Source organism: Anomaloglossus baeobatrachus, chromosome 4, assembly GCF_048569485.1.
Source record: "Anomaloglossus baeobatrachus isolate aAnoBae1 chromosome 4, aAnoBae1.hap1, whole genome shotgun sequence".
Taxonomy (NCBI): Eukaryota; Metazoa; Chordata; class Amphibia; order Anura; family Aromobatidae; genus Anomaloglossus; species Anomaloglossus baeobatrachus.
The window spans coordinates 519686723-519704283 of record NC_134356.1 but is presented as its reverse complement, the minus strand read 5'-3'; the positions used below and the strand labels follow the sequence as shown (position 1 = coordinate 519704283).

The 17561-nt window shown below is 41.7% G+C and overlaps 1 protein-coding gene across 9 annotated transcripts in view; it reads left to right on the top strand.

The window, feature by feature from the left end:
- PPIP5K1 (diphosphoinositol pentakisphosphate kinase 1) overlaps positions 1-17561 on the top strand; it is a 316383-nt gene that overhangs the window by 113913 nt on the left and 184909 nt on the right. For all 9 annotated transcript variants that reach the window (XM_075345881.1, XM_075345880.1, XM_075345875.1 and 6 more), the window contains 3 exons: positions 1892-2001; positions 9331-9416; positions 9882-10007. In XM_075345881.1, the coding sequence (XP_075201996.1) occupies positions 1892-2001; positions 9331-9416; positions 9882-10007 (322 nt within the window). The remainder of the gene's footprint in view (positions 1-1891; positions 2002-9330; positions 9417-9881; positions 10008-17561) is intronic.

Below are 17561 nucleotides of genomic sequence, written 5' to 3'. Positions count from 1 at the left end.
AGTATTTAAAAAAAAAAAAGGCATAGGCTCCCGCCATATTTTGATCGCCAATCGGGTAAAGCCAGGCAGCTGGGATTCTCGGCAGCCCGCAGCCGCACCTGGAAATGGAAATTCTTAGCACCATTTCTAGGCATTTTATCCTGCTTGTCCAGTGGCCCTGATGGCAATGGCACGCTGGGTAATAAAGGGGTTAATACCAGCTTTGTATTCTAAAATGGTACTAAGCCCGAAATTCATTGTGTAACGCCAAATTAGACATGGCCACCATGAATTTCTAGTAAACAGTAAAAAAACAAAACACAACACAGAGAAAACATTTTTTTATTAGAAATAAAACAAAAAACATTTAGAGACTCCATCTTTATTATAAAAAAAATCCTTAGTCTTACGAAATCCACAGGGACAGCAATGTCAGCTTCATCACTCTCTGTACAGACACAGTCTATACAAAGTGAGAAGCAGAGAGAGCCGTGTCAGCCCTGCTACACCACTCTGTACAGAGCGAGAAGCAAGCGTCAGCACTTGCAGGACCTTTGATGACGTCATAGTCATCTGACCAGTCTGTAAGCCAATGTCTGTAAAACATTCACACCAGACTGGTCACATGGCTATGACTTCATTCAAGGTCCTTTAGGCAGTGGTGCTTACCGGGCAGCACAGCAATGATCGGACTCGGAAGCAGACGCGGCCAGGAAACAGAGCCTGCAGGACGCGTCGCGGGACCTGTAAGTATGATTATAATGTTTTTTCATAATGTGCTTTTTTTTACAGCCCCTGGACCCGATCTGTAACACAAGCTTCCCAGGAAAGCTCGTAATCTGGATCGTGTACACAATCACTATGTGATCGGTACGATCCCCGATCTTTACAGTTCGGGATCGCCCATCACTATTCAGAAATCAATATTTTGCGGAATAACCATGATTTTTAATCACAGCTTTCATGCGTCTTGTCATGCTTTCCACCAGTCTTTCACACTGCTTTTGTTTGATCTTATGCCACTGCTGGTGCAAAAGATTAATCAGTTCTTCTTTGTTTGATGGCTTGTGACTATCCATCTTCTTCTTGATTACAATCCAGAGGTTTTTAATGGGGTTCAGGTCTGGAGATTGGGCTGGCCATGACAGGGATATGATGTGGTGGTCCTTCATCCACACATTGATTTACCTAGCTGTGTGGCTTGGTGCATTGTCATTTTCTGCTTTGCCCAACACCTTGTCATCTAATGGTTAAATGGAGACCTGGAGAGGCATACAAACCACAGTGTCTTGCACCCACTGTGAAATGTGGAGGATCGGTGATGATCTGGGGATGTTTCAGCAAGGCTGGAATTAGCAGATTAAAGTTTACGAAGGACATATGAATCAAGCCGCAGACAAGGTTATCCTGGAAAACAGTTGTTTCTTTCTGCTCAGGCAATGTTCCCCAACTCTGAGGACTGTTTTTTCCAGCTGAACAATGCGCCATGCCACACAGCTAGATCAATCAATGTGTGGATGAAGGACTTGATGGTCCATCAAAACCCTGTCATGGCCAGCCGAATCTCCAGACCTGAACCCCATTGAAAATCTCTGGAATGTAATCAAGAGGAAGATGGATAGTCACAAGCCATCAAGCAAAGAAGAACTGCTTACATTTTTGCACCAGGAGTGGCATAAGGTCACCCAAAAGCAGTGTGAAAGACTGGTGAAAAGCCAGTGGCACTGTGGCTGTCCTACAGACAGATAAAACAATAATACAAATAGATAAAATACATTGTGTATCGATATCAAGCATAAGGACATTTATAATGGTAATTTGAATCCAAATTGAGAATATTTTACAATATCAGTAAAATATTGAGGGCGTTATTATTTATATGAAGTCTCAGATCCCATGTTATTTATTACAGGAAGTGCTCGATATCGCAAGACTGCTGCTATCTGAACTGGGAACGCATAATGATTGTGAGATCGAGGAACGGAAATCTAAACTGGAACAGCTGAAGACTGTGCTAGAAATGTAAGTGAAATATTTATGCCGAAAATCAAGTATTAGCCAATCTGATTTAGAGTGTCCCAGACCTGCAGATGGCTGCACAGTCATATATTTGCACTGCTCGTAGATGAACAGACTGTTCCTTCCTCTGTAAAAATTCATGTGTCGGATCTAATCTGATTGTGCTCAAGTTCCAACAAGTGCTGTGTTCATGCATAGTTTTCTAGACCTTTTCTTACCATTGACTCTGCAAAAACTCTTACTGTCGCTCTCATTAATTCTCGCCTGGATTACTGTAATTCTTTACTATCTGGTCTTCCTGTTACTAAATTCTCAACTCTCCAATCCATTCTGAATGTCACAGCCAGGATCATTTTCCTCTCCAACCGCTTCACTGATGCCTCTGCTCTGTGCCAGTCATTGCACTGGTTGCCTTTCTGTTACAGAGTCCAATATAAACATCACTCTCACTCATAAAGCTCTCCACGGTTCTGCACCATCCTACATCTCCTCCCTCATCTCTGTCTATCACCCTACCTGTGCCCTCCTTTCTGCTAATGACTTAAGACTGACATCCGCAATAATTCGAACCTCCCTCTCCCGTTTTCAAGATTTCTCACGAGCTGCGCCAAATCTCTGGAACACACTACCAATAAAAAATTTGATTAATTCCCAACATCCACATCTTTAAGGGGGCCCTAAAAATGCATTTCTTTAGACTATCCTATCACCTCACCATCTTGACCTAATCTAATCTCATTCTGCTCTTCATAAAATTTACTTCCAATTCTTGTCTCCTGTATCTTCTGGTTCCTTCCCCTTCATGTACTTTTTTTTTACACTCTGTATATACCGGCTGGCGATCGGTCCACGCAGCTGGTTTTGAATCCCCTATTAAATTGATGGCTGGACCATATATGACAAGCCTTCCCCCCCCCCCCCCATTCACCTTTTGTGTCTCCCCTATTTCCTCATAGACTGTAAGCTTACGAGCAGGGCCCTCACTCCTCTTGATATCTGAATTTTGTTATTTTGAATTGTCCCATATTGTCTATACATGTTCACTCTGAATTGTAAAGCGCTGTGGAATATGTTGGCGCTATAGAAATAAAAATTAATATGATTGTCATTATTGTTATTATTATAGTTTCCCAAAAAATATGTAGAACCAAATGGCCATTGTGGCTGCGTCTTTTCAATTGTGAATCAGAATTGCATGATACATTCCATTTTTGTTATCCATCATATGGGTAGATGCATGAAGAGTGACCTCTTTTGAGTTTAACAATCGTCTTTTAAAGTGTCCTCCCTACCCAAATGTACAAATGGCCATGTGTTAGTAAACAACACATATACACCTGCTGCTAAAGCTTGGTCCTAATGTTTTTGGTCATTACAGATCTACATCGTTTTTAGTCTTTTTTGCTTGATGTCTCAGTCATTGCAAAAGTGACAATAAGAAATGCAATCAGATTGTCACTTTTAAATTTGCTTATAGGAAACGATCAACGGAATTTATCAGCCTGTTATATCAGTAACAAACTCACTATTTTTCAGTTTCTCTCAAACCCCCCTCTAAGGTATGTCAGCTACAGCTAGAAGCTTCTTGATCTTCTAGGACATGCTTGCGGCAGAAGGATGGGTGCCAGAAATGACCGCTACAGCTCCTTCTTTGCTAGTGCTTAACCCTTCCCAAGGACTAAGGAGTAAATAAGAGGTTAAAAATCTTGATTTACCAGCTCCACCTACAGAATCCATCCACAGATCTGAAGTTAGGATGTGTCAATGCTAAACATAACTTGTCCTGACCTTTAGCTTGTGTGAACACTAAATTGCTCGATATGATCTGTTTATTTTTTTTGTGAAATTTTAGTTAGAATAAAGGCCACTTTACACACAGAGATAAATCTGTGGCAGATCTGTGGTTGCAGTGAAATTGTGGACAATCAGTGCCAGGTTTGTGGTTGTGTACAAATGGAACAATATGTCCAGGATTTCACTGCAACCACAGATCTGCCAAAGATTTATCTCTGTGTGTGACGGGGCCTTTACTCTTTTTATTTGTCAGCAATTACTAAACTGAAGTAAAATAACTCAAAAAGCTGAAAGGCAGATATGTGTATTTATAGAAGAAAACTTAAAATTACATTTTTTCAAATAAATGTAAGTCGTTTCATAAATTTGGCACATCTTCAGAATAATTTTATATCATAATATGTAAAATTCTTATATCCTTATTCTAATATTATTTTTTGCTCCCAAAGATGGGTTAGTGCTTATTTTCAGGGGATGTCTTACTGTTTCCATGAACAGAAATCTACGTTTATTCTTAAACAAAAGCATCAACATTTATTCAACTATAGTCATGTCTCATTCTAGAACAAGGAGGGACTCTGGGGTTTATTTTGCTTATTATATGCAGACTCCAGCATGTATGTCCACTCTTTCAGTGTTTTTAATAATGTATGTTGGTGTTTTTTTGTAAATAAAACTGGGCAATTTCATAGGGCCCCAGCTTTTATATCCTGATGAGAACAGTTTCAGGACCTTTGTGACATCATGTAATGTAACTAGGTTGTCACCAAGAGGTCTCTTAAATGCAGGAGATAGATAGATAGATAGATAGATAGATACAATAGATAGATAGATAGATACAGTAGATAGATAGATAGATACAGTAGATAGATGATACACACACGTGTTAGGCTGCTTTCACACTACTTTTTTTAACATGCGTCATGAACTTTTTTTGCTGTAAAAGTGGATCCTGTTTTTACAAACTAAAACGCATGCAAACGCCTGTGTTATTTTGCAGGATCCTGCCACTTGAAGTTTATGGACGGGCATTGAAGTCATGTGATCGGGAGTGAGGGGAACTGAACGTGATAGACTGGGAGCCGGCATCTGACAGCTGCAGACGCTGGTAACCAAGGTAAACATCGGGTAACTAAGCGAAGTGCTTTGCTTGGATACTTGATATTTACCTTGGTTACGAGCGTCCGTAGCTGCTAGGAGCCGGGCTGCCTGCTCCCTGCACACGTAACCAAGGTAAATATCGGGTAACTAAGTGAAGCGCTTTGCTTGTTTACTCAATATTTACCTTGGTTACGAGCGTCCGCCGCTCTCAGGCGGGGGAGAGAGAGAGGAGAGAGAGGGAGGGGGAGAGAGAGACTGATCACGCCAGGCTGGTTTCTGGGCATGCTCAGTAGAGCAAGCAGGATCCTGTCTATCAGCATGCCAGCGTTCACATGCGTTTGCGTGCAGTATAGTCAGGATCCAGTGAAAAACAGTATTTGGACGCAGCTCAAAAACGCTACAAGTAGCGTTTTTGAAAAAAGTTAGAAAACTGCAAGTCGCTGGATCCTCACTATAACGCAAGCAAACGCAGGTGAACGCATTTTGACGCGAGTCCATTGCAAATGCATTGAAATGAAAACACATTTGCACTGGTTCTATTTTTGCATTAAAAAAACGTTCATGACGCATGTTAAGAAAATGTAGTGTGAAAGCCGCCTTATACACATGGTTTGGAGAGTTATGTTGTTGTTCTAGAATGCAAGACAAGAAAAAAGAGAGGGTGTGTAACAAATGGGATCACCAAATGCTCTTTAGTGAAATGAAAAAATATATTTTCTTTCCCTTCCCCCCAAATACCAGTCCTGCATACCAGTCTGTCTCCTGCTCAGTTCTTTTAGACTCCTGCAATTAAGAGACCTTTGATTACATCATGTCACATGACTGTGAAGTCATGAAAGGTCCGTGAACGATCTTAACCTTGGAATACAACTGCTGGGGACCCTGAGAAATTGTGCAGTTTGGTTCCCCATATCGACAGCCCTGACTGTAACTAGGTCTTATTTGTGGAGTAGGGCTTATAGTTGCGGTTCAAGGGGGATCCAGACTTTGTAAGACGAGAAGGTATTTTTTTGACCGATGGTCAATTTTGATTAGTCCCGTAAACAATCTTAACCTCGTAATACAACTCTTGGGAACCCTGAGAAATTGTGCAGTTTGGCTCCCAATATCGACAGCCATGACTGTAACTAGGGCTTATTTGTGGAGTAGGGATTACAGTTTAAGCATACTCCAAAGATCTTGTAAAATCATGCTAGGGCTTATTTTCAGGCTAGATCTTATTTTTGGGGAAGCCCGGTTTAAATGGTGGAAAAATGCGTAATTTACAGAAAATCAGCCAAGTACAAATGTAATGTTTAGGGTGGATTCACACGCTGTGGATCTTGTTGCAGAAATGTCTGTGAATGTCCCAATTTGCTAACTTGCTCAAATCGTTTGGCTTGCTGCAAAAATAATTTCATTTAGAGGATATAACCTGATTTTCAAATAGTAGGACTGTCTTCAACAAAATCTGTCGTGTGTGAATTCAACCTTATATGGGGATTTATCAAGTGAGTAATGAGTGCTGTATAACTTTTTTTTTTATCTGAAAACCTCAACTTTCCAGGGCTCCCTCTTTACAAATCATCCAAGAAGAGTTTAGAAGAAGAAAAATAGGGGTTAAAAACACTGCTGTCAGAACAAGCTTACTGATAGATCCATCATTTATTTATTTTTTTTTTAATCAGATTTTTTATTAATAAAGGGGATGCCCATTACAACGCCTTTTTGAATCAGTATCTTTCCCCCCTTGTAAAACAATAACACTTATACTTGCCTACAGGGCTAGTACCGTTCCAGCGCTGTGGGCACTGGCTCTCTCAGGTGTCTCAAGTGAGATAACAATGCAGGCAACCAGTGGACACTTCACTGTCCTTTCCCTTGGAGCAAATCAGATGTCCGAAGGTGGGGACCGTGAAGTGGCCACAGATTGGTAACAGAGATACCACTCACTTCCAGTGCAGACGCTGCTCCAGTGGTGTCAGCACTGGTTCTACCAGGGCTCACGTGACATTGTCATGTGAGCCCCAGGAGAGCAAGTAAAGTTGTTATTATTTTAGTAGGAAGAAACATACTGATTGAGAAGGAGTTGTCTGAGTAGTGAACTACCCCTTTTTTAATATTATTGTTACACATAATATAGTTATAGTGCAAAAGCCCTGAAATTAGATAAATAAAGGAAAATAACTTATAAAGTCACCCACCCTTTACCCGGAGAGACATCCCGCTAGATACTAGTTTCCATTTACAATATTTCCAGTTATGTGTTTCCATAAATATCTATTAGCTAACACAACTTATCAATTATAAGGTATATTAGGCAGTGCATTAATGAAACTTTTAACCAAATGTAATTAGCCATCCGCAGACGAGAAAGAAATTCAGTCCAAATAAGTGACCCCTGAGGCAATCTCTCACACCATAAATCTACATTAAAAAGGAATGCAAAGCCTAATCAGGAATCCACCCGCGTTTGAGGGGAGAAGCTGGTCTCCATCCATAATCTCTATATAGCTTTAAACGTCCGCATATATTTCTCATTTTCTTATTAGATATACTACCCTTTCCAATCTATTGATATAGAGATGACAGGGCAGGTTAAACCCTTTTTATTTTAATCTTGTGGTATTAATTGCCATTTTTGTCGCCAAATTCTTCAACATGGCACATGTGATTCATATATTTGAGCTGTCTTTACGCCTTTTTGGCTCCAAGGGTCACACATTTCGCTGACACCCTGCTGTAACGCCCACGATTGGTGCAGCTTTTCTGATATTATCAAAGATTTTATTTTTTGTATGTAGCAGAGCTTAACAAACGGCCCCCACCCCCACCAGGCTTTCAGTTTTTTTAGGTCTTTTTTAGGTCTTTTTTTGTCAATGTGCCATTGTTAGCAAGTAGCCTCATTGTTCTTCATGGTGGAACTCGATTTGATTTTCTGCTCTATTTCACTGAAGCTCTAGATTACTGCAGTGCACCAGGTGTTGCTGTCGAGGGTGCAGCATCAGCCTAAAAAATGGGGCCTGCCCACAGAAGTCAAATGTGACTTAAAGGGGTATTCCCATCTCCGAGACCCTATCCCAATATGTAGTAGACGTAAAAATATTATCAAATACCTTCAATTAGAAATGTAGTATAGTTTTCCAGATATAGCCATGTCTCTTACCTCATGTCTATGGTATTGCAGCTTAAGCTGGGTTTACACACTGCAACATCGCAAAGGACATCGCTGTAACGTCACCGGTTTTGTGACGTAACAGCGACCTCCCTAAGTCTCTGCTAAGTCGCTGGTGAGCTGTCAAACAGGCAAACCTGGCCAACAACTCAACAGCGATCCGGACCTGCAGAGCGACCTAGCTGGTTGTTGGGGACGTTGATAAGCAGCCTTTTGAAAGGGAAGTTGCTAACAAAGTCGCTGCAAAGTCTTCACACACTGAAACTTCATGCTGCACAGCGGGAAACAAAGGACCTAGGAATGGTCCTGAACGATTTGTAACGATTACAACTTCACAGCAGGGGCCGGGTCGCTGATAGGGTTCACACACTGCAACATCGCAAACAACATCGCTATTGCGTCACAAAACCGGTGACGTTACAGCGATGTCGTTTGAGATGTTGCAGTGTGTAAACCCAGCTTTAGGTATTGATAGTTATATCCACTCATAGTGACAGTTAGTTGCTCATGGTCCTAACCATAGACACCTAAGCTGCAAGGCCCTGCACATGAGGTAAGAGACATGGCCATATCAGAAGAACTCTACTACATTTGTAATTGGAAGTATTTGCTGATATTATTATTACGCCTACTACGTATTGGGATAAGATCTTGGAGATGGGAATATTCCTTTACTTGTAATTGGTGCTCATAAAGCTTTGTTTATTTGAAATAGAGGCCCCATAGTGTGGCCATTTCTGATATACGGTCCAGTTAATGCCATTACTGTAGCTGTAGTAATAGCCCTGGGCAGTAGTCTCTGATGTCTACATCGGTGGTAGAGCTGGCTGCGGATGCCGATCACCACCCTGCCCTTCCTGCATCTGCTTTATACGTCCACTTTCATTGTATTGTACCTGTAACAGCAGTTTGCTCAGGAATCTCCTGTGAGCTTTCCTTCTTGCTCCTCACATTGTTTGATGGGTGCAATAGTGAATTAGTAACATGGAACAAGGCAGGGCATGGGGCACTTGACACTTTGACTGCCTAGGGTCCAGAAGTTCATGATGTCAGTTGTGCATTTCCTCCCGCATCATCTGAAACATCTCGCAGTGTAAAGCAATAAGCATCCTTAATTAAAGCGACTCCTCTCGCACTATCCACAAGGTCTAATGGTTACAGAGATGTGCCCTGCATTGGTAAGAACATTATAGCAGTACCTGGTATCAAATACGGATTAATTTTGCTCAATGTGTATGTAAGCTATGCTGATTTTATAGGTTGCCCTTTACTTGATTTCATAGGTATGGACATTTTTCTGGCATTAATAGGAAGGTTCAGCTGACATATTTGCCCCATGGGCATCCAAAGGCATCCAGTGAAGATGAAGGTAAGACCACTTGTGGTTCATGTGCTTCAACTTAGACAATCTACGGGTATTAGGGCCTTCAAAGTAGAAAAAATACAGATTATTTTTAATAAGAATGTCTATAAAGCCAGATTCACATATTGGGTTTTGCGGTCTGAGTTTGGAACATGATGCCTTGAGCAGCTGTGAGTTCCTGACTTAAATTGGACAAACTCATAGGTGTACATGTAGCTGTATAGTTCTGGTCAGGAGACCTCACGGCTGGTCCATGCATCACGGACCACGATGTGTGAATCCAGCATTTACCTGTGGTTGGGAATCCGATTGCAAGACTCCATTGAGTACACCCTCATTAGAGCAGTGCTGCTTCATCTATCATCACTGTAAATACTAAAAAATGACTTGTAGGCTATGGTAGATAAGAGATTGTTTGTATTTGCTGCATGGCTGAAATTGCTGTGATGATTCTTTAACTTGCCTACACAGAAGCCCGGAAAGACTGCCCTTCTCTGCTACTGGTTTTGAAATGGGGTGGTGAACTTACGCCAGCTGGCCGAGTGCAAGCAGAGGAGCTTGGACGGGCATTTCGATGTATGTACCCCGGAGGGCAAGGTATGTTGTTTTGTTTTCTTCACCTTTTTCCTGCTGATTTCTTATCACTTTCCTGATTTGGAAATGTTACATGTAATAAATTCAGCTGAACTAATTTACATTGAAAATGACTCTTTCTTTTATACATTTCTCCTATCTTTGCATGGACCCTTGACTCTTGTAGTAAATACTCTACTTTTCGTTTTATAAGACGCACCGCATTATAAGACGCACCCCAAATTTAGATTACACAAAGGGGGGGAAGGGAAAAGGGGTCCGGTGCTGTCTCACTGGGGGGTGGGAGGTGGCCGTGGTGGTGGAGAGCGGGGTCACAGGAGGCATCGGCGATGGTGGATTAGGGCGATGCTGCGGGTGATGCAGTGGGTGTCCCAGATGCTCACTGTGGGTACTCCGTACACCATTATTTGAAGCATGCACCGCCAACATTTTCAGAATGGCGGCCTCTGCCTCATCGCCCGCAACAAAGCACCCAACTCAGCTGTACCCGCTGTAAGCCCGCAGCATCGCACATAAGCACAGCGCTCATGTCCATAGCATCTCCCCTGCCTCCTATGACCGTCTCTCCACTACCCCCGGTAAGCTACATTTGGATTATAAGACACACCCCTCATTTTCCTCGCAAATTTTTGGGTGGAAAAGTGCATCTTATAATCCAAAAAATACAGTAGTCTTTTTACATTCTACATTACTGTTTGCACTGAATTTAGCATGATGATAGCATCAGCTTACTAATCCTTCACTGTGTTATATTATCACTCATAAGCATGGAGGGTCACATGCTGTCCATACAGGGTTAGGGTATGTGCCTACGATTGGGACCCGCTGCGTCCTGGACGCGGTGGGTACTGACCTGCGGGACCATGAGTTTTCTCCACAGGAGACCGCAGCTGCTCATGCCTACTATCAGGGTTCGGAGTACTGCGGTCTCCTGCTTGTGTTCTCCATACGGAGAACGCTTGCGACTCGGCGGCAAAGAATTTACATGCTTGCTGCTCAGAAAGCCGCACCGCAGGTCAGTTTTCGCTGCAGGCCGCACACGCCCAGTGGGCAGGAGAGTTCTAGAAATCTCATCCACTATGCTTGTACTGTACAATGCAGTGTTTCAACGCAGTAAAAACAGGCTGCATCCAAAATGCTGCAAACACTGATCATGGGCACGCACCCTTAGTGTGTTATAGCCATCACAACAGTTCTAGACAAATCAATAATGTAAATGGTAGTTGCTAAAGTGGAAAAAGTGGTCTTGCACATTACAAAGAAGTAGGCTGATGGTTGAACAACCGTTGAGCAGAGGATCATCTGATGGGCAATCGTTATGACTAAGCAGTTATTGAGTAACACTAGATAGACAGATTGCTTTTGGAGGAGCGCTAATTTGCTTACCCCTTTTTCAAGGAGGCATTGCCTGGCATTTAAAGGGGTTATACAGGACTTTTTGCTATTTTTATCTATGGGGTTTAGAACATAAATGCTCACTACCTGCCTGTTCTGCCCTGTGACGTCTCTCCCGGCTCAGGCAGCGATTCTCCTTCATTTCACCTCACATGAATAGAGCAGTTTCTTCTCTTCCATTCTGCTCTCGCCAGGGTAGTCACTGCCAATGTCATGCTGATTAACACCTGGCTCCCTGCAGTTAGTCAGCAGGGAACTGGCTGTCAATCAGGAAAACATCAACAGTGACGCCCAGTCAACAGAGCAGGGTGGAAGAGAAGAAGCTACTCTGTTGACGTTACATCACCAGAAGTAAGAGAATTGCTGGCAGGAGTGATCGAGTAGAACAGGGAGGTAGCTAGCAGCTACCTGCCTGTAAGTTTTTATAGTAAAAAATTACTATAGTCCCAGATAATCCTTTTATCAATACCTGCGCCAGGTGCCAGACTCTACAAGGAGAAACATTATTATCCTAGAAACCCACATCCAAGCCTATCCACCCAGTCAATTAGTACCCTGATCTGCACTAACACCAACCAGGGGCAAGAACCCCGCATCAACTGCCTGCACATGGGTGTTAGAGGAGACTCTAGATTGGCTTATAATCTTAGTAATTCTGAAAGGTTGCACATTGATTTGCCTAACTCCGATAGGTAACGCTTTAGACGCATGGACCTATGACTTTACACCATCTAGGTGAATCTACGAGTAGAAACGTGACAATTTAATACTGTATTAGAACCTGTTATTATTTTCTCTACTGTTTTATTCTTAATCCTCTCATCCCCATCAATTATTCACATACAGTACATAATTGATTGATATCCCTTATCCTATTCATAAATAGATTCACATCGGTACCCATGCTCACATTTCTGGATGGATTTAGTTTGTTGACACTAGTGAAATAAATTGATAAATAATAAAACCTAAGGACACTGGTCACAATATCTCTGTACAGTGGAAAATCTGCTCCTGCTATGCTCATATCTTCAGTTTAAACCAGAAGTTTACATACACTATCTAAGAAGACACATCTGCATGTTTTTCTCACTATCTGACATGAAATCAGAATAAAGCTTTTCCATTTTAGGTCAATTAGGAACCAAAATTATTTATATTTGCCAAATACCAAAATAATGAGAGAGAGAGAGTGTTTTAAGGCATTTATTTATTACGTTCTGTAAATTCAAAAGTTTATATACACTAAGGGGTACTTTGCACACTACAACATCGCAGGTGCGATGTCGGTGGGGTCATATCGAATGTGACGCACATCCGGCGTCGCTGTCAACATCGCAGTATGTGAATCCATTTGCATATGATTATTGTATGATCGGTGTAGGGTCCGATATTTCCATAATTTCGCAGCAGCGACGGTACGATGTTGTTCCTCATTCCAGCAGGCAGCACACATCGCTGTGTCTGAAGCCGTAGGAGCGAGGAACATCACCTTGCCTGCGTCCCGGCTGCTATGCGGAAGAAGGAGGTGGGCAGGATGTTTACGTCCCGTTCATCTCCACCCCTCCGCTCCTATTGGCCCCCTGTCTGCAAATTGGGATTCTGATCTGGCATATATATCCTAAGTTATGTGTAAAGGATTGTTAAAAATCCACATTTAACTTTTAGGATCGCTACTTCCAATAGGTGGCGCTGCGCTAGAGTTTGTCTCCAGTCCTGGAGAGACAATTTGAATATTTTGCAGAGGGGCATGGCAGCTATAGGTCCCCTTAGGGCCCACTCACACTTGCGCTATTTTGACGCAAACGGAATCCGTCAGTAATGTAGTACAGTTCATTTATTTACAGTGGAAGCGCGACATCGTGTGGACACAAGCGGTACTGCATGACACACACGTGCCATAGTAACGCGCTTCCACTGTAAATAAATGAACTGTACTACATTACTGACGGATTCCGTTTGCGTCAAAATAGCGCAAGTGTGAGTGGGCCCTTACTTAAAAGCAGTCAGACTGGCTTGCAAAGTCTCCATAAGGAGAATAGTGTTCACTCATTATTCTGGCATTTGGCAAATATAAATAATTTTGGTTCCTAAAACTGGAAAGGTTTATTTTGAGTTCATGTCAGTTAGAAAAACATGCAGACGTGTCTTTTTATATAGTGTATGTAGACTTCTGGTTTCAACAGTATATCCATACATATACATGCATATATATGCATTCTAGTGGGACTTAATGGCACACTCTAACCCACTACTATGTCAGGCTACAAAGACATCTCACTGGAAAGCAGGTGAATCAGAGTTGAAAATTTCACATTTTAGACTCTGTATGCTTCATTTAATAAGTGTTTGCCTTGGTAGACGTCTGAATACCATTTTCCAGTTGATCAGGTTGAATCCTTTGAAGGAGCGCTCAGTGCTGAGCAGAAAGTCATAGGTTTGCTTCTAGCATTTTAACCTTTTAATTGCCTAAGAAATACTTATGTGTGAATTTTTTTTTCTTTTTTGTGACTTTTTTTCTTTGCTTTTACTAATTTAGAGTATACATTTTCTTACAATATTCTGCCATTGTAGCTTTAATAGTTTGTTCTTTAATTTACCTTTTCATTATATCTGACTAGTCATATCCTGCCATTACATTAGTGCCTCCTTTTGTGTAACCCTTTTGTACTCTATGTTTTTTCAACCTATCATTCTAGTAAATGGTAACATCACGGCTTTGGGCTGTAGTTCCCCTGTAGATTTTGGTAAGAAAAATGAATGACGGTGTGATTTGCCCAGTCCCTATAACTGCATCAGGGAAATCCTGTCCCTCCTAACTAAACAGTGTACGGTGTATAGTGTATACTATGCTGTACAACTAATTTTATACTTTTTATTTTTAACAACCCCATCTTGATTTGATTGCTGTATTTGTATTCCATTGGTGATGCTGAGACGTCCTGTGAGTCAGATTGCAGCATGCAAAGTGACATATTGGACCAGTAAACATTCCATTTATATATAAATTTGTTTTAGGAAGAAATAATCTCTAATACAGTTGTGCGCAAAAGTTTACATACCCCGGCAGATTTTTTGCTTTCTTGGCCTTTTTTCAGAGAATATGAATGATAACGCAAAATCTTTTTTTCCACTCATGATTAGTGGTTGGGTAAAGCCATTTATTGTAAAACTACTGTGTTTTCTCTTTTTTTAAATTATAATGACAACCAAAAACATCCAAAGACCCTGATCAAAAGTTCACATACCCCAGTTCATTACGTGTATTGCCGGCTCGAACATCAATGACAGCTTGAAGTCTTTTGTGGTAATTTTGGATGAGGAACTTTATTTTCTCAGATGGTAAAGCTGCCCATTCTTTTTGGCAGAAAGTCTCCAGTTCCTGTAAATTCCTGGGCTTTCTTGCATCAACTGCATGCTTCCGTTCTCCCCAAAGTGGCTCAATGATATTGAGGTCAGGAGACTGAGATGGCCACTCCAGAACCTTTACTTTGTTCTGTTGCAGCCAATGACAGGTCGACTTGGCCTTGGATCGTTGTCATGTTGGAATGCCAAGTACGTCCCATGCCCTGCTTACAAGCTGATGAGTGCAAAATTGCCTCCAGTATTTGCTGATAACGTGCTGCATTCATCTTTCCTTCAACTCTGACCAAGGTTCCTGTGCCTTTGTAGCTCACAGATCCCCACATCATCAGCGATCCACCTTCATGCTTTACAGTAGGAATGGTGTTCCTTTCATCATAGGCTTTGTTGACACCTCTCCAAATGTAACGTTTATGGTTGTGGCCAAAAAGTTTGATTTTGGTCCCATAACTCCAAATTACCTTGTTCCAGAAGTTTGGAGGCTTGTCTCTGTGCTGTTTGGCATATTGTAGGCGAGATACTTGGGGCATGTTTTTTGAGTAATGGCTTTCTTCTGGCGACTCGACCATGTGGCCCATTTTTCTTCAAGTGCCTCCTTATTGTGTATCTTGAAACAGCCACACCGCTAGTTTTCAGTGAGTTCTGTATTTTATCTGATGTTATTTGTAGGTTTTTCTTCGCATCCCGAACAATTTTCCTGACCATTGTGGCCGAACTTTTTGTTGGTCTTCCTGATTGTGGTTTGGTTTTTATAGAGCCCCTGATTGTCCATTTGTTAATCACAGTTTGAACACTGCTGACTGGCATTATCAATTCCTTGGATATCTTTTTGTATCTCTTTCCTGTTTTATACAGTTCAACTATCTTTTCCTGTATATCCGTTGACAATTCTATTGCTTTCCCCATGACTCACAATCCAGAAACGTCAGTAGCTAGATGAAAGATGTAAGAGTCTGTCTGGATCCCAGAAATTCACTCAGCTTTTATGCACACACTGAGTACAAGCAATCAGGTTACAGGTGAAGATATTACCTTTATTAGCTTTTCAAACTCATTTGCTTCAACTTCTGTGCATTTTATCAGTCCAAAATCTCCAGGGTATGTGAACTTTTGCTTGGGGTCATTTGGGTGTTTTTGGTTGTCATTATGATTTAGAGAAAACACAGTAGTTTGACAATAAATGGCTTCACCTAACCTCTAACCATGAATGGAAAAAATGTTTTTATGTTATCATTCATATTCTCTGAAAAAAGGCCAAGAAAGCAAAAAATCTGCCGGGGTATGTAAACCTTTGAGCACAATTATATTAGCTGTTACAATAAAAGTCGTTTGGTTAAAACTTTGTATATTAACTTTCTATGGTTGTTGATTGGGACATACAGAACATTTTCACATTGCCATACCTTCACTTGGAAACAGTCAAAGTTCACCCTCAAAAAGCATAGAACTGCTTTATGCGGGTGGCAGTTTACTCTATAAGTCATTTTTTCGTTGTGATCTGAAAGGTACCGTTTAGTATTACTGACCTGCTTCTTAATTCCTGCAATGTTGTATGCTTTTTAGCTCTGCTTCATTGGGGCACAGCTATGATCGATGCTTGCATGTCAGCCACTTGGTCTCATGGGAGGACGTCTAAAATTAAACTCCTGTCCCTTCAGAGATCCAAGCAATTTTATTATGATTGTCTAAGGTATTTAAAAAAACTAAAAATACTTACCAAGGCTCCGGCATTGCTGTAGACTTCTCCCGCTGCTGCCCATTCACTTCCGAAGCCACGCATTAGCCTGTACCAGTTTCCCTGCCCACTGGCTTCTGTGATTGCTTGCAATCAGACGCGCCTCCACCCTGAGTGACAGCCTGTCTGACGCTTCGAATAACAGATGCTATGTGCGTCTAACGTGGTATAAAAATAAATAAATGAAAAAAATTGTCACCCATATTTTGATACCCAGCACATATAAAGCATATGGCTACAGGCTGCAGCCCCCAGCCGTGCTCTTATCTTGGCTGTGTATCAAAATAGGAGGAACAGCATGCAACTTTTTCTATTAATTAATTATTTAAATAAATAATTAAAAACAAACAAAAAAAAAACTTACGTGTGGATGCCAATTTGATACCGAGCCGTGATAACGCCTGACATATGGGGGCTGGTATTCTCAGGCTGGGGAGACCCATCCTTATTGGGTCGCCCCCCAACCTAAAAATAGTAGCTTGCGGCCGCCCAGAAGTGGCGTATCCTTTAGATGTGACACTCCCAGCACTTTACCCGGCTCTTTCCGATTGCCTGAATGCGGTGTCATTCGGCGTAATAAGTGATTAAGAACAGCCTACAGCTGCCACTAAGCCCTAGAATAGTAATGGGGAGGGTCTATGAGACCTCCCATTACTAATATGTAAGTGAAAAGAAATAAACACAAACACTGAAAAAATCCTAATTTGAAGTAAAATACAAAAACATCCTCTTTCACCCCCTTGTTAACCCCAAAAACACCCCTGCAGGTGTGATGTAATCCACACGAGGTCCCACGCTGATTCCAGCTCTGCTATATCTGAACTGACAGTTCGCGATCATGGCACATGACTGCACACTGTGAGCTCCAGGCAGAGAATGAATGAGCCACAGTGATCAGCGTTGACGTCACTTGCGGTCACAGCTGGGGTCCTCCAACCTGTTACCGCAGGTAACCTTGCCTTAGAGGACCTCAAGTGACTTCATTACGCTCAATGAACTCACCTGCATCTCCTGGCAGAAAACCACATTTTTTTTGCCAAGAGATGCAGGTGTAGTGTTCAAAT